Below are 24,139 nucleotides of genomic sequence, written 5' to 3' on the forward strand. Positions count from 1 at the left end.
CTTGACATATTCGGCGTCGCGTGTCGTTCTCGTCTCGCGTTCCCTGCGACTCGGCACGAATCGGCGACGAGTAGTACTCGCGCGTAACGAGGGGCTCGCGGGTTCCGTGGGTGAAAAATCAATACGTATCTATGAGGTAACGTGAATCAGCTGTTCCCGCTTTGCTTTTGCTCGAGACGCGCGGCGAGATGCGCTCCGCGAAATCTTCGTACGACGTGCGTGTGTCACCGTGTGTCCCGTGTGTGTGCGCGCGCACACTCGGAACGATAGCGATAGCGATAGCGATAGCGATCGCCGAGCGAAGCCGAAGGTTTCGCGAAAAACTTGTTGATTTCCGTGACCTTATTTTTCAATTATACTCGAAGATGATGATGGTGAGATATAACGTATGGTCATCGCGGTATCGTTAGCCTTTGCGTTTCGGTATCTTTAAACATTTCGTCGCTCATAAGTACTCAGACTTTGAAATTCGTATCGTAAATTATTAGTTTTTATCTTTGTCGGGAACATAGATTTTTATTTTATATTTTACGATTAACTTTTTTAGTCAATTATTTTTTTTATTCACACATTAAATAAAGCCGATCGACCATCCGATTTATATATGTATATTGTATCACTGGAGATATGTATTTTATAATCGATTCTTCTCTTACGCTTTTCTATCCTGATTTCGTTCGCGATTTATGAGAAATAACTAACTATTCGCAATTGTCTTTTAAACGATATCGAAGCAACATTTTTAAAATTAACTTTCCGTTGTATCGAGAAATATTATCATGTTACATATATCTCCCTCGTGGAGGAAAATCGCGTTTCGGAGAAATATCAGCCGTACATATGTAGTACAAGTAAGATTATTTCATAAACATCCGCGCGTCGCGATTATCGACTCGAATTCGAAAGGAACGTCGAAGAATGTTTTCTCGCGAACGACCTTCCGTCATCGTCGCGATCGTCGAAATTGTGGTCAGGAGACGAGGTAAAAGAGCGATGATGGTATATATCGAAATGTGGCCGTTTTTCGGGTGCACAGCCTTCCCCGGAATACGGTGGTGGTGGTGGAGTCTACCTCGCTAGGTGATCACACAGGCGAGACTCGTCGTGGCGGAGACCGTCGTGGCAGGTGACCGTCGAGGCGTGAAGCGCTCGTGGTGGTGATCGCGTGTGCTGATTCGCACGGCAATTAAAACTGGCGGGCAACCTGGCTCGGTCTTCCGGCAGCGGCGGCGGCGGCGGAGGCGGCGGCGGACGAACCGGCGGCGGTAGAACCGGGGGTAGTGGTGGTAACAACGGCGGTGCCGCCGGCGGTGGCGCGGCGTCGAGGAACGCGGGGACGGCCGGCGGGGCCGCCGCCGAACCCGGAATCGTCGCGGACGAGGCCGCCGGATCGGCCGGTGGCCATTTAATCGAGTGGGAAGAAAACGACCGTTTCTCCTTCGACGACTCGGACCGCTTCGAGGAGGACTCGCTGTGCAGTTTCAGCAGCGAGCCCGAATCCCTTTGTAACAATTGGCGAGGATGGAGACGGCCGACGGCGACGTTCGGGCTTTCCAAGAAGTTCTGCGAAGGTGAGTAGTCGCCTCTTTTATCTTTTTCTCGTAATTGACCGTTTAACTGTCCAATTATTTTCCGTCTTTGATATGTCAATTTCTAGGTTTTTTTTTTCTTTCACGCCGACTTGATTTTAATTTATTTTATTTTAACAAAAGGTTACGAGAGATGATTGAATCTATATTTAATGTCAATATATACGTGTCTACGGTAAAATTAATCTAATTGCTTCGATCGCATATTTTAAAGATCGATTTATACAATTTTTTGTTAACAAATGTAGCAATAACGCAATGAAAATATTAATACTTTATATACGAGATACGTTAAAAATTAAAATCATGGAAAGTAATGTTTTCAAATATGAAACAAATGCCACTTAAATGGTAAATTAGAAAAAACTATTTTTTTCATCTGTATATATATATATATCTTTTTGTCTCCTCTATTTATATTTTCAATATTTATATTATTATTTTCAATTTGAATGCACTGATATATAAATATATGTACATAAATAGACGTTTGCAACGTTTGCAAATTTTGAAAATTTAATGTAATTAAAGAAATTGTAGAACAGCTACCTTAACTGACAATATTTAGAATAAGCTTAAGCTGATGATGTTTATTATGTAGAGCCGGATGAGTAATATGTAAGATTTGTATTTTTGAAATAACTTTATTTCCCCAAAGCACTTTCGGATTAAGATCATTAGTCACGATAGTCATATACAATATGTAGTTGCAATCGGTTTGTCCCAAAAGTTTTCGAACTTTTATTAATACTCGCTATGTAATGCAATAATTATAAATTTTTATTTATTATTATATGAAATAATACATTAATTGCGAAAAAATACAGTCCTTACAACGATCGTAAAGCTTTTGAAAATGACCGCTGATAATTCTCATTTGAGACGGTCGCGATAAAATCGGTCGAAGTCTTCCGGATGTCCATCAATCATGTTGAATTACTTTATAATCGTTGTAAGGTCTGTATCTCTTCGGAAGGAATGTATTTCGAATAATAATAAATAAAAATTTATGATTATGATTATTATTATTACATTACATAGCGAGTTTCAATAAAATTTTGGAAATTTTTCAGACGGACCATGTATACAGGGTGTCCCATTTTAATCTCCTCAGGCAAATATCTCAAAAACCAAGCCCGGAAGAGAAAAATGTTTCGGACAAAAGTTGTTTGGTTTCGAGGGGGCCATAAGATGGTGACAATGATTTGATCTTGGAAAATCATTTGAAGGTCATGTGAAGGTCAACTTTAAAATCTTAAATGGAAACCCCCATTTTTTATTTAGTATTCTTGTAGCTGACATCGAGAGCTTTCCAAAACACTATAATAAAGTATTTTTTTATTAGGTACTTTTTGAGTTATTTTATATTTTAATCTGACATATTTTGATATAAAAAATTAAATATCTCGTAGAATATTTAGTTTTCGATAATCTTACCGTAATACCTCTATGTACAGAATAATGAGACAAATCAATTAGTATAAAAAAAAAAATTGTTTTTAAGAAAATTATTTACAATGTATTTTTTTAAACAATTATTTGTTTTTTTTTTTGCACTAATTAATTTGTCTCATTATTCTGTACATAAAAGTATTACGGTAAGATTATCGAAAACTGAATATTTTACGAAATATTTTATTTTTTATATCAAAATATGTCAGATTAAAGTAATTCAAAAAGTACTTAATGAAAAAATACTTTATTATAGTGTTTTGGAAAGCTCTCGAAGTCAGCTACAAGAATACTAAATAAAAAATGGGGGTTTCCATTTAAGATTTTAAAGTTGACCTTCACATGACCTTCAAATGATTTTCCAAGGTCAAACCAATGGTACCATCTTATGGCCCCCTCGAAACCAAACAACTTTTGTCCGAAACATTTTTCTCTTCCGGGCTTGGTTTTTGAGATATTTGCCTGAGAAGATTAAAATGGGACACCCTGTATATGTATATACGTTTTCCGCTTAGACGGACAAGTGAAATATATCTAAAACATGTAGTTTTACGATGTAGTTAGCTTTCATTTTCGATATCTTCGCATATGTATACTCACGGATTTCATTTCGTTTTCTATCCTCGTAGCCGCGATTGGCTCCTATTTTATTTTTCTTCTCGGTCCTTGCTCCATGCTGGAACGATCAAGGCCGAGAATAAAACCAGAAACTGAAACGAGAAAGAGTATGTGAGAGAGAGAGAGAGAGGGACAGAGTAAACGAAAGTTATTACTCGCTCTCGATCAAGCGGGCAGTCACTCGGTTTCTGCTTCGAGATTTCGTGCACGTTGCGTTTTGCATTAAGAGACATAATCCTGACGGATGCGAGTACTTTCGGAAGATGCCCTCGTGAATGAGCTTGGAATCGGATTATCGAGTTTTGTCGCGACGATAAATATACCTAAAGAGATTTTTTTTAGTCTCTCGAGATACCCAACTTTGCGCAGATTTACATATTTGTCGCATCGTTATTATCATCGCCCTGTTATTACTTGATTGTATATTTGCACTTTTTTATTATTTTAGTATTTTTCAAGTTTATTTTTTCACGTTTATTTACGAATTGATGCAATAAAATCGATGCGTCCGCGATGAAAGTTTGAATGCACTTTCTCGTACTATGGTAATACGTATCGCACGTAATACGGAAAGCGGTGGCACGGCTTCTGCGCGTACTTGAAGTACTTGAGAAAAGCATAGGTTCATATTTCTCTTCGCGCAATTTATTATTACCGGTTATATAGATGCATTCACGATATATACCTATAAAATAATGAAAATGAAAAGAGATAACCATACTCTCTTTTATTTGTTATGTATTTTTATTTTTTTTTTTTTATATAAGATTAGGATAACCGTTATACACTCTTTGCGTGAAAAAGGTTTAAAGCACGAAGTTGCGGTGGTATGGAAATAGTAAACGTGTTATCGGTCAGTTGCAAATTCTAGTAGCATCATCCAGTTATCCAGTACACCGTTAACGTAAATCTTAAGTTAAATCGCACTTTGAGATATCGGTCACGCCTGTAATACCGTCGTTTGAATTTCGATTAGATTAATTCAAGATAAAGCTTAAGGCTGAATTTACAGTTCGCTGTCGGTGATTATCATAGCTGAATCATGGTGATAGAAAAGTAAAAGGGAGAGTTGTATTTTTTTCTTCTCCTTCTCTCCTTCTCATTTTTAACTCCAAACTTTTTCAATTCTTCTCATTTTAAGAAATAACATAATATAAGTGAAGAAAGAAATAGAATTGGAAATTTGATCACACATACAATTTTGTATTAAATATATTATACCGTAGAATTTTGATCGAGTATATTATACCGTATGATGGAAGGAGTTAACGCGAATCCAACTTGCGCGAGTGCATCGCAAGTAGGTAAAGGATCGACCGCGATAAAATAGACAAGATTAGACTCACTGAACTAGTATGAGTGATTCGGAGCAGATTTGTCGTACTACATTAGTGCTTCATTGTCGCGGTTTGACAAGAAAGTCTACTTATTTTCAAACTGAATATAATACATGTGTGTACAATATTTCATATTTGGTGTAGTAGTAGATGGAAATCTTTATTCTTTATTGTGACGGATGCTTTCTACGTTGTTAAATTGCTTCTCGCGGAAGAATGACAAAAATTATCGCGCCGTGATAGTTGTGAGAAATGATTTTGATTAATTTTGTAATTATATACTATAGAATTTATAGTGATTTTATAAAAACATCAATTAATTATTTTTATTGTAATATATAAGCTCGCTTGAAATACGATTTGTATACGATATACTCGTGAATTCTTAAATTTAAAAATTCTGCATAAAATAAGTGCATCATCAACGATACCTTCTTTATCGCACATGCGTGAGGAAGCAAAACGCTCGATATGCGAGATAGCTGCAGAAAAAAAGAAATATTTCGACTCGATAAAAATCTTTTTTTCAACCGTGACGTGTATTATCGACTTTTCGTAAAAAGTAAAATTATTTTGCGGATATACAATCATGCAAATTACTTGCAAACAGTTTGCAAACAGCTTTTCACAGTTTGTTTGCGCACCGAATGCATTAATGCAATTTTAACTTTTGTCACACGAGCGTTGTTCGTTCCCTTCGAGGATACCATAAATGCAAATCTCCATTGCTCTTTTCCACATTTCTCCGGGTACTAAAATTGTCAAACGATGGAAGGCATGAGCAATTTCAACGGACTGCTTCGCGTGTTTATTTCTTCTTCTTCTTCTTCTTTTTTTTTCCCGGTATAAAACTTCTTTCATAAAAGTGGTATAGCTCTGGAGCGCGTATTTTGCGAAAACGTTTCAACGTTGACGACTAAAATTTTTCTTACAACGAGTGTTGTTATTCCTGTCGGTATTCAGTGGAAAATTATGGCCGTAGCTTCATTAAGAATTAAACAGGATTTCTGGAAAGTTTAATAAAGACAGAACGCGCGATATTGAAAACTTTTATGAAACTCCGTTATACTCGCCTTTAAAAGCGGAGACTGTTTATAGGAGGAGAATGCGACGTTTGTTCCACAAATAAAAAACTTTTCGCAAAAATTAGAAAGGCTAAATTAATATTGTTTTTTTTCTTTTTTTTTCGTATATATAAATATGTACATAAATATATGTATATTTATATTTATGCATGTTATTTATCTATTTTGTACAGTATTATTTAATTACTCTTCCTCTCTAATGAACGCTGTAAATTATAAAGTCATTTGCGTTTCTATTTACGCTGTTATTTCTATACCGACATTTATGGAAATAAATTCGTAACTCGATGCGTGCACTCGATGTATTTCTTTTTTTTTTCACTATTGTGTCAAAGGGGGACAAATGTCTCGCGAATAAGATATTTGCTAGGGTATTATCGTTAATTTGCCATCGTCAACAATTTAACAAACTAACGTAATCGATAATCCTCGGGCTTTCCTTTCGGAATTTCGGTGCAGGGCATAAATTTTCGTTAGATTGAATGGTTGAAGGCGCGTTTCCAGAGAGCTGCGAGAGAAGTACGCGCCCCCCCCCCCTCCCCACACACACACATACGTTTCTGGATACATATAAATTCCGTCTCTATGTAGAACGGTTTTCACATGCGGGCGTTATATCCGTTTCCCCCTTCCTCCCCAACTGTTCAACGTTCTTGCTCCCTTATTTTCCTTTTTCACTCACAATATTTCGCGCTTGAGTCGTGTCAATTGACAATACGTTTTGCGAAGAATATTTTTACGGCGAGTTACACGACGTTACATATTCAAGTGTACGTTCGCCTACATAATTATATATTTTTTTTTTTTTCAAATTTTTCTGCGGACCGTGAAATGTTGACAATTATTCTAATCAATTTTATTGCTATAAAAAATTTAATCACAATTTAAAATAGATAAAAAAAAAAAAAAAAAAAAATTTGCTTCGGTAAATATTCTATAAGAAAAATAATATGAGAGAAAAACGCGCTATCGCTTATTAATATTCTAGGATCTTATTAACAGATTAGAGCAAGCATTATGTAACAACTTTGTGAAACTGCGTTGCTACACGAAATTCGGTAGCCGATGATCGAAGCATTGTCACTAAAATTAACTTATCCCATTATGAGATTGCAAATTTGTTGGCGTTACACCGTGTAACCGTGCAATATTACACGGTATACCAGGTTTGGGCGGAGCAACCATATTTCTTGCATCCGAACGCATGTTGATTTTGTATGATGCTAGAGATTGATTCCGCCGAATTAATTGCCGCGTGCTTTTTAACGCTAAGAGCGACGTATACTCGCGTACAGTTATGTATTGTATAATATAAAATAAATCACCCGCGTACATGCGTATCCCGTTGGAAGGACTCGGCCTGACAGTGATCGATGAGCGAATCAGCGTTCGTTTGCATCGAAGTCATCGAGCATAATAATCATCATCATAATAATAATGTTTCGTTACATTCGATTCCGCATACGTGAATAAGGAGAAGTCACGTTGCGAAATATTACCAAATTACCTTAATTTGCTTCTTTGGAAACGTCGAGTAATCGATATATCGTCGTATCTCGCGGGAGATATACCGTAGAGGAGAGTATCGTTGCTGATATATCGGCGACTGACAGGATTGTCGTGCAATAATATCGATCGGTATCTATATAGAGAACGACATAAAGTCTATGCGCGTTTTCTCGCGAAAGCTACCGGCGTATAAGTACCCATTACCTGTTACAGAACTAACATAGAACAATGGAGCGCGTCTCCCCTACGTAATTACCGCCGGGGCTCGAGGGTGAGGGTCTTTCTCGTATAACGTACGCTTGGACCAGGGGCGCCTAACTCCGATATTAACCCATATGAATCGCAATGATATACCTTCTTGAATCGGATCCGAATCTACAAAGAATCTACGGGCAGAGTAATAATATAATTTTTTTAATATATACATTTGCTCAACTTATATTAAGATCGATTTTTTTCTCGTTGTTATATATACAGTAGTAACAGCATAAATTGATTGATTTAAACGAAACGGCACTTTTATATATATTGTATAATAAAGAAAGAAGAAAAAACTATATGATTGTTAATAGTGCGATTAATTATTTGCAGTTGAGTTTATATCATGCGATGGATTTTATTTATAGACTTGAACGCACAAGAGCAAATGGCAAAGAATGACAACGCATAAGTTAGAATCCTCATACAAATTTTATTAATTTAAAGTAGAATTTAACGATCTGTCGCGATGTATAATTTGACAGTTTGAGAAATATTCGGATCCTTTTATATCATATGTCGTGCATCTCTCTCTGGCGTAATGTTATTACTCGGGGCCGTGCACACGGAGACAAGAGTGTGCAGTTTGCCGCACACGTGCGTACATCCCCGTACTTATCCAGCTCTCGACCGCAATTACTGTTCCGGCAACAGATGCGCGCATTCTCGTCGTGTTGCATGTTCTTGAATTGCGTTAAGTGTGTGTTCTTGAGATATCGCGCGCCGATCGTTCTTTCCCAAGATTTGTTCAATTTATCAAAGTTAACACAAGATAACTATATATATATATATATATATATATATATACGACATTTATTGCTTGCTGCGCACGATTAGATTTTTTTATCCCAGAATATGCGATTCGGTCTAATAGGAAATGTTTTATAAATGATAACTCGGCAATAGCGTTTAAAATTAATAAATTTTTGGACGTTCAATTTCCTGAAAATTACGTTTTCGTTATTATCGCAATCCTGCCGTTTCCCCCTCTAGCGGCGCGTATCGATTTTTTCCTTTTCCCGGGTCAGCGGCTCTGTTGGCACATCGCAAATGCGTTCGGCATACGCGTATCGAGAGATATTGACGTGTAGGAAATTGAAATAAATTATTCCTCGTTATGTGGCAACGCGTTGTAGATAGCCGCGCTAATGGATCGATCGATCATTCTCACATATCAGACGCATAACGATTGGACGAGTCGCAAGAATATCGAAATTAAATTTGCGATCTTTAACGTATCGTCGAAATATCGCAAGTACCTGGCGCATCTGTTGTAAATATCGCGCGGATGCAGGTCGCGATGCAAGGTCCTACATACGTATTAGGTGTCGCAAGTGGTTTAACGTTTATCTCGGACGCACGTTTTTTCTACAGACTTATATTTAATTATAGAACATGGAGGTGACGATCTAGCGGTTTTCGGTTCTTTTATATTCTCTCATTCGATTGCGAAAGGGAGTTTTAGCTGGATAATCATTTCGAGAAAATGAGAAATTCGAATATCGCTACACAGAAATGTAAATGCAAAGGGAGCAGAATTACCGCCTGCTACGCAGGAGATCGTCGTCCTTAGAAATCCTTAAGGGCTCGTCAGGTCGGATGAGAATGAAGCGCTCGAAGCGAATTCCTCGATGCAAACAAACTACTTAATAGCTATTGTTACACAGAGCTTACCGGCGAGCTCTGTCGTCGTTCGCGAGCAAATTTTAGTCGCGACAGAGAAACAGAAAGAGAGAGAGAGAGAGAAAAGAAGAAGTTTCCGCGTATTCGCCTCGCGGCACGATTTCCTTATGTCGTCCAAAAGTCTCGGGAAAGTTGGATAAAATGGCCGTGTAGAGAAGGATCCGAGAATACTTTTGTCGTACTTTCGTTGAAACGCGCGATTCAAATCGCGAATACAGCAGATGACGCGTTTCCCAACCGGAAACATTTTTCTTAAGCGTTAAGATTCGTCAAAGTTATATATGTATAATAAGCGTACACATAATATGAATGTTCGTAAAGAGCCATGTGAATTAGGCCAGCTTGCTTAGATTAAATACTGTATGGGTATTTGACATACTCGATTTTATTTATGTATTCTTGGCAATTTTTGAAGAGATTTTTTTTTTTTTTTTTTTTAACAAAAATTTGATCGCCAATACCATCCCTTTCTTCGCTACTTTATAATTTTTATTCTCGAATATTTTAACGTTTAAGCCGCAAATTAACGTTCTAAACTCTTAATTAAGATATCTACTTGAAATTTAACGAGCAATAAGATTTTATTATCCATTTACATTGTTGAATTTAGTTAAAGAAGCGAGTCTTTTTCGCATGTGATGATAAAAAGGAATTACATCGGTATCTTTTTTTTTTTTTTTTTTTTAATTAAAATTAATCTTAAATTGCACGAGGGATTTGAAAACAAGCGAAAAGTAATATGTCGGTATAGCCTTCGAGCCTCAAACGATCGGGTATAGGGCGAAACGGGCGTTAACGACGGCCGCAAACTCCATTCGCCGGCAAACTTCGTCTTCGAATTCTCACCTCACCACCCCGATGAAACATCGCCCGCACTCCGCACGGTACGTGTTACGTCCTACCGCGAACAAATATCCCCTGTTGCCTTTGAAAGGGCAGACCGAGGGTCCGCGTACAGCGGCGGGCGCGCACTCTCGCCAATTTGGCATCGCTCGTATATTTAATTACCGGAGTCGCATGACGATACAGCCGTCGGTGAAAAGGCACCAGCACGATCGGACTTGGTCTTTGTGTTCATTACGACCGCGGATCGGATTTTGAGGCTCGTTAGGGCGAACGTAAGGGTTTGCTCGCCTCTCGTTGCACTCGCGGCTCTCTCCTTCGGATTCGTATTTCCTTCACGACGAGAGAATGAATTCGTTACAACTGCGCATACGTTTCTTTTCGATTATTTCAATATGGATGTTATAATTGCAGCTGCAACATTCTCGAAAAATTAACGACATAATTTCTTGTAACAGAGTCACGTCTTGTAACTGCACGCGTGCTAACGTTGGTTATTATATCTCGTATGTTATTAAAATTCATCAAACACGATCATATATTTATTACGATGCTTATTTGATTCGTGCATTTTTATAAGGCGAAGAAACAAAGTGAACACCTAGTATCAGATCGTACTGCCTCATATTATGTCGTTTTGGTTTTCTCGAGCGATAGATACTGATCGATGCAAAACTTTCTTTTCATTTAATAACAATCGCGAGATTCTTCTCGCGTCCGTCTCCTTGGTGTTTTTTTTTTTCCCCCTTACAGCGAAAGTATATGTTCGTTGAAAGCTGATCTGTCTTCGTTTTATTGGATTTGAGTTATAACTTTGAGATTTTTTTTTTTTTTTTTTTTTTTTTTTGCGAATATTCTAGAGATCACAATTTTTTTTCAGAATAATGAAGATTTCGAACTTTATTTATGATCAAATAAAATAAAACATGATGCTAAGTCACATTATCGCTTACATGAGGATGGCTAAATATTATTTGTAAAAATAATTTTATATAAAGAATGATCCACGCACGCATATAAAATAATCTATACAATTATCATTATTATTAGCGAAAATTGAAGATGTATGAAAAGTTATTTATACGAAAAATATCGGTTTGGATTATCGGTTTACAAAGAAATATCTAACGATCGCATTTGATTAATATAATTTTGGATGGAAATGTTTTAAAAATTTAAAAGAGAGTGCTTCAGTTTATATTAAATTAAAATAATAAAAGTGATGTTAAAAATGTCGATGCAATTCCATCGAAGTGTATGTTGATCGAGTCTTTGCATAGGCCACTTTATATCCTGAATCATCCCGAGGAAAGACATTTTCTCTCGCTCACGTGTCGTTCGTAATGTATTTTAAACGAGATATAGCAGAGTTAAGCCGAGAACGAGACAATAACGAATCGCTTGCCTGTTTTGTCGATGACTCTGGTTCAGGGTCGGTCATTGCACTTTCGTGGTCCGGGCACAACAAAGAACACGAGCGGCGGGACACAACACACAAGGTGCGTTATTCGTTAGGCTCACGACTTTCGGCATTAGTATTTATGCCCGTTTCGGAGCTCGTGCGATAAGTATCTTTGTACTGTACACGAAGGGCGAGCATCGTCGACAAGCGAAGCTGCGTCCGCGTATTTTTCTCGCAAACACGTTTACCGCGATTGGAGCAACTTTGCGATCGAGTTGTTTGAGGAGAGAAAAAATTACGCCGGTGAAAATTCTGGCTTCACTCACGTACCGTCTAATCTGACGTATTTATTCTCGAGACAAATATTTTACCACCGTTTTTAAGAGAAAAATCTGAAAATATTCTAAATTTTTTTAATCTTCGTTATACGCTCAAGTATATTATTATTCAAATCAAAATGTTTCATTTCATATGTTCAATTTTGTATTATAAATTATGTTAAAAAATTAGAAAGAATATTTAATTTATATACATATATATATATAACATGCTCTCGGAAGATATTCTGAGAAAATATTGGACGGTCTGTCGATATCTTATACTTTCGTTAGATGCGAGAGCACGAATGCAATAAGCATGATTGCTTTGTGCCAGGAAACAAATAACCACAACAAAGCGCCCACCATGCGCGGTCTGTAAGCCGAATCCGAAGAAAAGCGCAGCGAGATAGGGCAGGTAGTCGGCTCAGACATCCGGTTTTGCCGTGGAACGAAGTCAATGCACCTGGCTCGCAGCATCGGACCCCCCGATCCCCAAGAGCTGTCTCCTTCTTACGCAAGCCATGTGATCACTCGGTCCTTCTTTCCCCCTCTCTCTCTCTCTCTCTCTTCTCGCCTTCTTTTACTTTTTACTGCAATTTACCGAGAAAAACGCACTTGGAAACAGAATGGCCAATGAATTAAATCGTTCAAAAGTGACATCATGCGCGCATGTCGTATAGTTTTAAGGATAAATTTCTTCGAAATATCGAGTATCTCGGCTACGTCACGGTATAATTGTCATCGTTTTTAGGTTGATCGATGGAATTTACGGGCGCAGCGCATTCCTGAGCGATCGATTTAACGCGATGCATTTACATCGATTCGAAAGTAAACATGTTTTCACACGTGGTATATCGAAAAAATTCAGTTGTTCGTGCAAGACTCGTAAAAACGACGTACGATGAGAGCTTTAGATGTACGTGTCTCTCTTGAAGGCTCGCGAGGAGGCGACTAGCTCGAAATCGTCGATCACGATCGAGAGGGACGACGGTAGGACGAGAAAAAGAGATAGAATTGATAGGGTAAAAAGACATTACGAGTCGGAGAAGGCGGCAGAATGATGTACCGGAGGCAGAGGAGGAGGAGGTGGTGGAGGCGACTATGTGTCTCTTTGTGAGGTTCATGGCCGTCTTCCTTTGAGGGATCGCAGGATCGATGCTGCGACGAGATTCCGGAGGGGCGAGGAAGGCGCACGGCCCTTTCTCGTTCCTCGTGTTCCTTCTATTCTTTTTTCGCTCAGGTCACGAGCGATGAGCCACAATAACAAGCTGAAGGGGGAGGGAAACGAGACGGATAACGATGACAGAAAGAACGACGACTGTACGGGAAAGTTCTAATTGCGCGAGTCCTATCTACTTTTCGTCCTGCGAAACGCCATGCGTGGCGTGTCCTTGTCGAGTCATTGCATCAGTATTTCAGGCTCTCTCGTTGATTCTCCTCTCTTTTTATGAATTTACGATTAATGCGCGCGCGATTCTTCTCTTTTACGTCGCTTCTTCTGTTCTCGGCAAGACGCGTGCACTCGCATTAAATTTTGCGATGGAAGGAGACCAAGATTTGTTCACCTCTCGCTGTCCCTAATCGCTAAACTAAGAACTATACACGTTTTTTATTACACGTCGCACATAGAAGTGCGACCCAATGCTCGATGGGGGATTACTCAATAGACTTAAATTCATACGATACACGCTGCCAAATATGAGTAGATAAAATTAACTCCATCTCTCTCCATCTTGCCACGACAAGATCGGACGAATAAATAATTCGTCGTACCTTTTGTCGACGGCTTCGAATTAATCCTGCGCATATGACATCACGAGATTAATAGCGACTCCGTCTGTTCTCGTCCCACTTGGTTCGAATGTCCGAAAATAGCGCAACGTGAAAAACAGAAGAGGACCTACGGAAATCTATCTCTCTCCTCGAATTTGCTTTGTGTATTGCGTGCATAGACGTATAATACAATATATTGACCGAGTGTTAAGGAGTGGGACTTGTCAAATATTAAACAGAGATAGCATGCTTTGGATCATCATTCTATCTTCGTCTTTTCCATCCCTTCTACTTTTCTCTTTCCTAATAGCTAGACGAGGACGGATCGGTGATCGTACAGCATCTGTTTCTTTCTATTTTTTGACGCGTTCTGAATACGGGAGATGTAGAGACGCGCGGATTGTGTGTCGTTTTGTTTTTCTTCTTCTTTCCTTTGTCGTCATAGACGTAGATGTAGATTGTAGATTGCGAATCGACTGTGTGTGTGCGCACGAGACCGTTTTGATTCATCGCCGGCGCGAATTGATTTACCGGCTAAAATATTGAAAAATGTTTCCACCTCCTTCTCTTTTTCTCTCTCGCCGCACACGCCCTCTCGCAAATGATTAAATGCCGCAATTCTTACGATGTTTTGCGCGCACGCGAGGGTAGTTGTATCGATCGGACACCCGCGGTGTCGCGCGTACAAGCTGGCTCTAAAGCTTGCAAAACGCGTTTGTATCTTCCCATTAAGGTCATATTAAATTGTGTAATTTATTTAATGGAATTTAATTATCGGACATGTGAGAAGTTATCGAATATTATAATTAAATAAATCTATCTCTGATATAAAACGTTGCTGTATAATATGAATGTGTATGTGACAAATATTTTATTTCGCGATATGTACCGAAGGTAATAGTATTTTCTCTTGTAATTATATGCTAATTCCACATAATTTCTACTCGCTCGCCGTTGTAACATGCTAATAGCAACGGCAGTTTGCACAAATGCATTAGTTTCCTTAAAATAATCCCGTAACACGCAGGATAAATTTTACGTGTCTGCAAATTGCGATTAGCATGAGAACGCTAATCGCAAACAAGAAATTGCCGAGGTGCTAATTCATGACGTATGTTGCGACGATCAAAATTCACTTTGTAAATTATCACTATCACCAGTATTGTAATTATGCTCTGTTTCTTTGTTGAATTCTTTTCGATTTTAATAAATAAAATGCAATTTATTTTAAAAATAATATATATATATACAGGGTGACCCATTTTAACTTAGGCAGCCAAATAACTCGAAAAATAAGCACACTACGAAAAAATGTTTGGAATCAAAATTTTGTCATTTCGAGGGGGACGTACAATGACGTTAAAATGAGCCCCCCCACCCCTTCCCCTGGGCGGTGAGGGGGGGCAAGTTTGAAATCTTAAATGGGAACCCCTATTTTTTATTGCATATTCGGAATCTTTGGCTAAAAACACATACAATTTGTCTGAAACATTTTTCTCGATTCATGATAGATGGCGCTGTAATCGACGAAATTCAATTTCTTCGATTTCTCTTACTGAGAACCCATGCTTACGATTCTGCAATAAATTAACAATAAAAATACCACGTTTTCATTGTTAATACTCGAAATTAGTCTTAAAACAAACTTCTCCATAGCCAAAACTGCGAGCAATCTAGGGTCATTATTATTATGAAGTCTATTCCTTCGCCTTTCGCGATGAAGTGGATTATTACGAGATCTCCTTTCAATGTTTATAATTTGTTGATCAGTAGGATGGCGGCGATTTGGGAATCGCTCCGCATAAGTACGGGCAGTAAGTCTGTAATTTCTACCACATTCGCCAAAGGTTATAAGAATATCGACTACTTCTGTAGGCGTATAATTTGCCATTTTACCAGAATTTTATCAGAGTACAAATGTTAAAAAAATACATAAACACTTGTGACTTTGGCACTAAATGGACAAAATTTTGGAGGGATACTTAGAGGAACTCCATCAAATGGAAAGTCCAAAATGTCTCGGTACTTTGCACCATTCAAGTTGCCTAAAGGGCAGGTTACGCTAAAAGCAGTTTCTTGAGAAGTAATTAATGAGTAATAAAAAATAATGAGAAGTTTGTTTTAAGACTAATTTCGAGTATTAACAATGAAAACGTGGTATTTTTATTGTTAATTTATTGCAGAATCGTAAGCATGGGTTCTCAGTAAGAGAAATCGAAGAAATTGAATTTCGTCGATTACAGCGCCATCTATCATGAATCGAGAAAAATGTTTCAGACAAATTGTATGTGTTTTTAGCCAAAGATTCCGAATATGCAATAAAAAATAGGGGTTCCCATTTAAGATTTCAAACTTGCCCCCCCTCACCGCCCAGGGGAAGGGGTGGGGGGGCTCATTTTAACGTCATTGTACGTCCCCCTCGAAATGACAAAATTTTGATTCTAAACATTTTTTCGTAGTGTGCTTATTTTTCGAGTTATTTGGCTGCCTAAGTTAAAATGGGTCACCCTGTATATGTATATAAAAGCAGTTATCTCATAAGAATTCATAAAATGGCTGATATTAATTCAATTGAATATATCCTCTATCATATGGTAAATATTCCCTTTTTTTCCCTCCATTTTTTCTCGAGAACAAATCGATGTCAACCGGCTATCGTCGCGTCGGCGGTAGAAATTCGCTCGCGTGCTCACGCTATGAATAAGTGATTGCTCCTTGGAACTTAAACGCGAAAAGTCTTGGCTGACTGAGCCGCGCACGTGTAGCGTTTCTCACGACAAACAGAAAATTTGCCGTTGCTGCTTCTTTCAACTTGCGTGAAGACTCAAGGCATGTCGCGTGCAATTCACTCGGGAACATGCATATGTATAACGTATATAGAAATAAATCCTCGATTGATTTATAATAATGTCATGAAGAAGGAATATATATTATTTTATGAATGAACAAGACTTTCTCTCTGTCTTTTCAAATAGTTAAATTGCATCACTCGTGTTGTTGCGAACATCCACGATATGGCTGTCCATATTGTGGCCGTTTTCACCGGCGTCCACCGCGCTTACGTCGTTATGTAAATTCGTTCGCTTAGGCACGCGTGAAAACGGCATCGCTTATTCACGAAGTCTCGCCGAATGTGCGGGAATAAAAGGCACCAGCTACGATAATAAATAACAGGCCGGTGTCCGACGTGCAGAATTTACCTCTCCTTTCGGATTCCTCGCTTGCTCGCGAACATTCGAGGGGACAATAGATCGTTTCGCTATTTTCCCCAAGAATATCTGCATGCGAACGATATTATATGGTTTATTCATATTAACTCCGAAATATTAATTATTAAAGAGAACATTGACGTTTTAATATTTATTGAAAAGCGAAATTGATAAACGAATTTACGCGTGAATTATTATCTATCCTGACATATCGATATTTTCAAGATACGCGTGAAATTGCTCTCTTTCTCTTTTCTTGTAAGATAGCATGTATTAGGACAACGTATATGGCGATACATGAGTTAGATTCCGCGAACGAGTAACTGGTGCAGTTATATCAAATTTTCATAAGTATATTACGACTCCTCTAGTACAAGAACCTTTTGCTGTATCAGGTAGCCATCATGCGAATAATGACATTGTTTCCTCGGATAAATTTCACGCAGGGGGATACGAAAAAAGCGAGCGTTTGCGGTAAGTGGCATTAACACGACCTTAGCCCTTTTAGGGTCGGCTAATTGCGCGGACGATTTAGTCCAATGAAGGACTGAATTGCGGTTCGTTTCTGAGAAAACGTCAGGCACTAAAGGATATATACGAGTTGATGGCTCTTGCAAGAAAACACATTTAATCTATCTAGATAGTCCTGTTCGGTGCTGCTCTTTACTTACACATACACGCACACGTTATTATCAATGGACGAGTTAGTTAATCATTAATTTATTTTGTTTGCACATAATAAGGTATAGATGTAATGTAATTATTATTAATTAAAATTTAATGATACGATAGTTGATAATGATAATTACAAAATATCTCGCATCAATCATATACAATATATTAAATGCAATTAAAAATGAAAAATTTTCTTTAAGATTTTTGATAATAAAAAAGCGACTTTAAAGTAATCGAGGAAAATGCGAGACACCCTTTGCTTTTTGTCAACTAACGCGAATAATACAGTTAAAAAGAGTATATAAAATGTTAAAAGGGTAATAATAAAAAAGATACACAGCGATGGATCTCGAACGAAACGCGTTTCTCGTTAAGAGCAGTCTTGCGTCCATCCTGTTCGTTTAGTTCACTCGATGCACTAAAAATACTCGCGGTAACGCTTAACGTGGCGACGCGTTAACGCGAACGGGCCACGGAATCAGCTGTGACTTCGTCGCGACTTACAAGAATCAGTCGCAGCGATACAACACGATACAACGCTGAATCCTCTTTACACAGTCGCGATCAGTTTCAGTATCGCTGCCTTAACTTTCTTGAACGACGTCAAATTTATCTAAGAATTTATCATGAAGAAAATTTTCCAGCTAAGTTTGATCGTTAGATTTCTTGCCAAATTAACAATTTAAATCTTATTAAATTTGAGAATTAGATGGATTTAAAGTTAATAATTTTAAAAAAAAAGAGAGAGAGAGAAAAATAGATTATATATGATTTAGAAATCTGTGTGAAATATCGATCTGGAGATATTCCTAGGATTAAAATCGGAGATTCTCTTGCGTAATGCATGTTGTACGCCGTGTAAACTAAGTGTGCGTAGGGCGAAATCCATTCCGACCTACTACAATAACGGTGGCAACGACCGGGGGCTGGAGCGGATCAACAACGTTCGATAAAATTATAGCGCGGCTCGACGGCGGCAGGTGCAGGTCGAGAACGGCGCGACGCAGGCTCTGGCATAAATTTTAATCTCGCGAGAACGGGGTTACTGGCCGTCCAGGTGTATCGTCGAGAAATAAAATGCGTTTAACGAGCGAGAAAATATCGCGTCGCTCTTGTGCGAGCGACGATCAATTCGATCGCGCACATTCATTTCGCGGAGTGTGTCCGACGAGTTTCGAAACATTCCACACACGAGTCGCTTATTTCGTCGATATTATATTTTACAAAATAATAAAGCATCTTTTATAATTTAGTCAGCTTTATTTTCCCATGCATATTGCAATACCTTTCGATATATTATGCGACGTACTCGAAAATATTTGGCAAAAGAGTTAGTTACAATTATAGATCAATATCTCATTTTTTAAATAATATAAGGATTATTATAATTTATTAACATCTATCTCCATGACCACGAACAAAATCGCTACTTTGTTTTTATGAATTTATTTCATTTATAAAATTGGCAGTTGCATCATTTTCAGAATTTTGTTGTAATAGAGCTCTATGGCTTTTCCAAATAATTTCTAATATTTGGATATTCATATTTAATGGAAATCGTGATTACTCCTTTTATATTTTGTATAGCGAACGAATAAATATAATAGGTTCGATGGGAAAATGAAAAGCGTGCTCGGCGCGAACATGCGGGTCGATCGAGGGTATATTTTCACGATGTTCTAGCGATGATGTGGATATAGGATTGTGCGAACGTTGCAAGGAGAAAATTGGTATTGACACAGGCTGGTGGGATCTCGTAAGTTTGGCTGAGAGACGGGAGTGTATAGTCTTTCTCGGCACTTCGACATTTTTTCGAAAAAGCATATGCGTAGTGCGAAGCCTGTATATCATATTACAATACTTTATTGCTAATGTTTTATTATCATTCAACGGTCATGAAAGCATATAAGTCGATTATTCTAAAATATTATACTTTCTTCCCTTGGCCACAATGCGTATTCTATAATTTATTACGAAGAAAAAAAAATTTAATATATAATAGCACACGCAAACACTCTCTTTTTTCTCTTGTAAATTAACTACTTTGACCGAGGCTATATATATATATATATATATATATTATGGTAATTGAAGAAAGTCGAGGCCGTTATAACTGAAGCTATGGCGCTCGGAATTTCCATTTGTACGAGATGCAACTACGTTGATTCATAAGTAATTCTTTACCAGAGGATGAAAAAGAATTTCAAGGAGTTTTCTGAATCACCGCGTCTTCCTAAGGATTGCTTCGTAGTAGTCTTCTCACGCATGAGTCACGCAATGTGTTTTCACTGTCAGCATTCGTCATATACGATTTCCTGTATAATAGAAATAATTGAAGATATCTAAAAGAGACGCGTAATTATGAGAAATAAAACAAATTGACAAGAGCACGCGAAAGCAAGCAAATCGCAAATTTTAATTTTAATTTTTGAAAAATATTGGCGCGTGACAGATCATTATGATTGTTTAAATGGTCAATAATAGCAAAACACTTTTTCTAATTACAATTTCTCTTGTATTTTATATTACGATCGTTTCACATATTAGGGAGTTTTAAATCTATTGTTTCATCGGACACCCGCTGTTTCTCTTTTAAGACGAGTCTTTTAATTTACGAATATTTCCTCCCTCCCCCATACACACACACACACACACACACACACATATACACACATCGCCCAGTCATGGCGATTCGGATTTCTCGTGAGTCATTGCCTCCTACATTTTCGAGCAGCTGCGCCTCGACTTCCTACTCGCTGCATTTAAATTTTATGGTCCTGGTCGGGCCTGGTTGCGATATAAAGACTGTGATGGGAGAGTTCAATTTGAAAGAATTAATTCACGGCTTAATAAAAGAACGGGCGAGCATGTGGGCCACGGCGTGAGATAAATTATTAAAGAAACGTTATGGTCGGCGGGGACAACAACGAATCATACGATTATACCGTACGTTGCCTTGCTCGCCGTTATATGATGAAAGCGAGAACAGTTTCTTAAATCTTTCCGGTATACACGTGGGAAATTTACATTTTACTTCCGTCGTTTGCGCCCTTGGTTCGTATTATACGTCACATTTTCTGTGTCGAAAGCAACATAACAAAAGTCGTTTACGTAATATGATATACATAATGGCACGATATACATTCTGTATTCTATTATAAAGACGTTACTATAAATAATGCTATAACTTTCTTCGAATTGTGAAACTAAGGCGATGACTAACTTTAACCGAGTCTCGGATTTATTTACATCTAAACTAATTAATTCGAATTGTCAAAATTAAAAACAAATTTATACAGGATGTCTTATAAAAGAATTTGAAATTTTTACATTAAAGTTTATATCTCGAGACAATATTGAATTTTATTAGAATTATGCGATAACGATAAACCAATGACACTCTCTAAAATTTTCGTATTTTTGGCAGCGTATGTTTTTTTAAAATTTATTTATTGTCTATTCTACGATTATCGTAATATGACAGTAGGGCGCGAGCAATTGCAAGTATGTTGTCAAAATCGGGAGGAAACAGCTGATTCGGTCGAGCTGAAAAGGAATTCGATCGTATCGGAACAATATGTTCCCTACTCGCAGACGTATCTGTATGAGCGTGTACCATTGTTTCTTCGTTCTTCAATTTGCGATATATAAAATGCAATGGAGAGAGGACCGCGTATTTTTTCATCTCATTATACTAACAAACGAAAACGTTCTTTGACGCGTTTAAATTGACAGACCGAAGGAAGTCTCGCAGCGGAGAAAAAGATGCACTCGCTCGGGAAAATTTAATCATTCGGGAAATTAATTGTGTGTTCTATTCTTTCTGTTCTATTCCATTTTATGGAAATCGAAGAAAAAAAAGGGAAAGTTTCTTTAAACAGAATTGACACAAAACATATTCCTTTAGTTTACTGGCTTATTTATATTGTACTTAATGCGATATAAATTTAATTTAGATTTTAATTTTTTGTAGAGTTTTTAATATATATTAATTTTTTTATACACGTTATTGTATCAAGCATCAATGTTATTAATCGGTTTCTTAATACATTCACGCAAACTTGCCGATAGAGAATTTTCATTGTCATCGCCGGAATAAATTCGCGATAAATTGGCTAGGTTTGACGGAAAGTGGAGGAAACCAATTGAATCTCATTTGGAGCAAAGCTCGTTGAGCGATGCCTGCTCTCATCGTCCATTCGTTTCCCCGATTTCCATCACCTTTACCGCACGATCGTTCAAGTAGAATACAAATAGCTTGACACGAGCTTTTCTTCGATATGCGATCAGATTTCGAATTTGTAATACGGAAAATAATTCTCATAATGAGGAATATTAATTTTATATTTCCGCGTCACGTTACACGATTATACTTGATGCAATCGCGACATCATTATTTTCAAATATCGTGTGATACATTTAATAATTCTCGAATATAATTTCGTACAAAATAATTGAAACAAGTAGTCGGATAGACGTTTGTTAACCATCGTGCATGTTTCGGAATTTAATTTAATAGGAAAACTGTTAATTAAGTCGGGACAATATGAAAGAGAGCGGGCAACCTCTTATATCTGAATATATTATAAATGTATACGACGCACACATATCGCCTCTGCGGGTTTTACGATTCGCGATGTTAATAAGTTCGTAAAATACGAGTAATATCGACGGTACTAGGCTGGATAACGGCTTTGTGGAGATAACATCCTCGTACGTCCATCTATAATGCTTTAGATTATATATTCTGAATTGAGGTTCCATCTACTTCTATGAGAAAATCGATGTACGAGCTTATCTCGCGAATAACTTGCTTGAGAAAGCAATACTATTAAAGGGAAGCGATCGTTCGCGCAACGCACGATGATTCGGATTTATGAAACTTACGTCATCGAAACTCATTCCTATAAGACTAATCATATACGTAGCCTCCCCCGTCTCGTAATCTCAATAATTACTATCCACGAGAGAAATAAAAAATACAATTATGCAAATATGAATCGAGTAAAGAGTTAGCGAGACGAAGATTCAAAGCCGAAGGAGGAGACGAAAATGGAACAAAGTAGAAAAGTGGCGGTTGCAGGGATTTCAGGAGAGAAAGAAAGAGAGTATACATTCGTATTGAGATGTATCCCTGTATCTGTATCCCTACTGAGGGAAAGAGAGAGAGAGAGGAGCCCGCGTCGTCATGACGACCGTATCGATCCCCGCGGACCGCGGAGATATGTACGAAACGATTCGCAGTTAGCAAATTCTATCCTGGCACATTAATACGAGTAGGCTTTGCCGGAGTTGCGAATTGTGCCACATTGAACCTCGCGCGTATAACCACACGCGATAGTTGGCCGAGAGTTGGACGAGCGAATGCCCGAGCCCGGCCGCAAATTAATTCTCACGTACCCCCGTCCCCCCGTCCACCCCGTCTTCCCTCGAAGGAAAGTCGTCGACCGTTCCCGCGGGGATTCGGAATTCGATGCGATCCGAGTTCGGACTTGCAGTGTCATATCATATGGAAATTCGACGCGCATCGTTACGTTTACCGATATTATTGTTTTCTCATGATATATTAAAAGCAAAATGGAGTTTCGCATGTAATAACTGTGTCTTTTCCAATATGATATTCGGCACGAAAATAATGGCTGTCGAATTTTCGTTTTATGCCGACGTGATACTTCGTGTTAACGAATCAGCGTTACATGTGTAGAGTATTTGATATGCATACGCTCCTCGCGGCTTGATAATTTGCTGTCGTATCGAAAACAATCGTCGTACGATGGAACTGGAACGATGGAATTAATTTACAAATTTTGACAGGTGCGACAGCTGATTCGGTTGATTCTTCACCTCGGCCGGCTGGGGTAAGCCAAGGTCGTCGTCGTTAATGCACCAGGTGCAAAATGCTCCGTTTTCAGACTAAATAATGGCCGCGTTTTTTTCTTTCGGAAACAGCATCAGGCTGTCAATCCGACGAGGTCATTAAAGAAATTGCATTCGATGTCAAATACGCGGGAATTTTTTTTTTTTTTCGTCAAGGTAAATTCTCTTCTTATTCAAGATTCATTATCAGTAGTGATCAGTAGTGAAATCTGCACGGTATCATAATTACAAACATCGTGATATATATCGCGAAAATATATCTTAAATATATTTATTACGAATCAGAGACAACGGGAATCGTTAAGCTTTTACTAGCGCTTTCATTAGTCGACTATACCGTATATGTACTTGACGCTTCGTTGAAGGATCGTTATCTCTCCTGCTAGAATTCGCAAAAATTTCTTTTGCCTATCTAAATTGCTGACAGAAGAGATAATATCCATGACTCGCAAAAATAGCCGTTAGCGCAAAAGGGTAAACTTCTCGTCAGATACGCGAGTCGCGCTTCG

At 38.0% G+C, this 24,139-nt stretch overlaps 1 protein-coding gene across 1 annotated transcript in view; it reads left to right on the forward strand.

Moving 5' to 3' along the window:
* Nucleotides 1–1,180: 1,180 nt before the first annotated feature.
* The window catches only part of Dora (zinc finger SWIM domain-containing dorado), a gene marked incomplete at its 5' end in the record, with an annotated part of 47,539 nt that continues 24,580 nt past the window's right edge, over nt 1,181–24,139 (forward strand). Inside the window, one exon of the mRNA XM_070303314.1 lies at nt 1,181–1,571. Within this exon, the coding sequence (XP_070159415.1) occupies nt 1,181–1,571 (391 nt within the window). The remainder of the gene's footprint in view (nt 1,572–24,139) is intronic.

This window comes from Polyergus mexicanus, unplaced genomic scaffold, assembly GCF_030449975.1.
Source record: "Polyergus mexicanus isolate NDT 795.1 unplaced genomic scaffold, iyPolMexi1.0 SCAF_10, whole genome shotgun sequence".
In the NCBI taxonomy this organism is placed as follows: domain Eukaryota; kingdom Metazoa; phylum Arthropoda; class Insecta; order Hymenoptera; family Formicidae; genus Polyergus; species Polyergus mexicanus.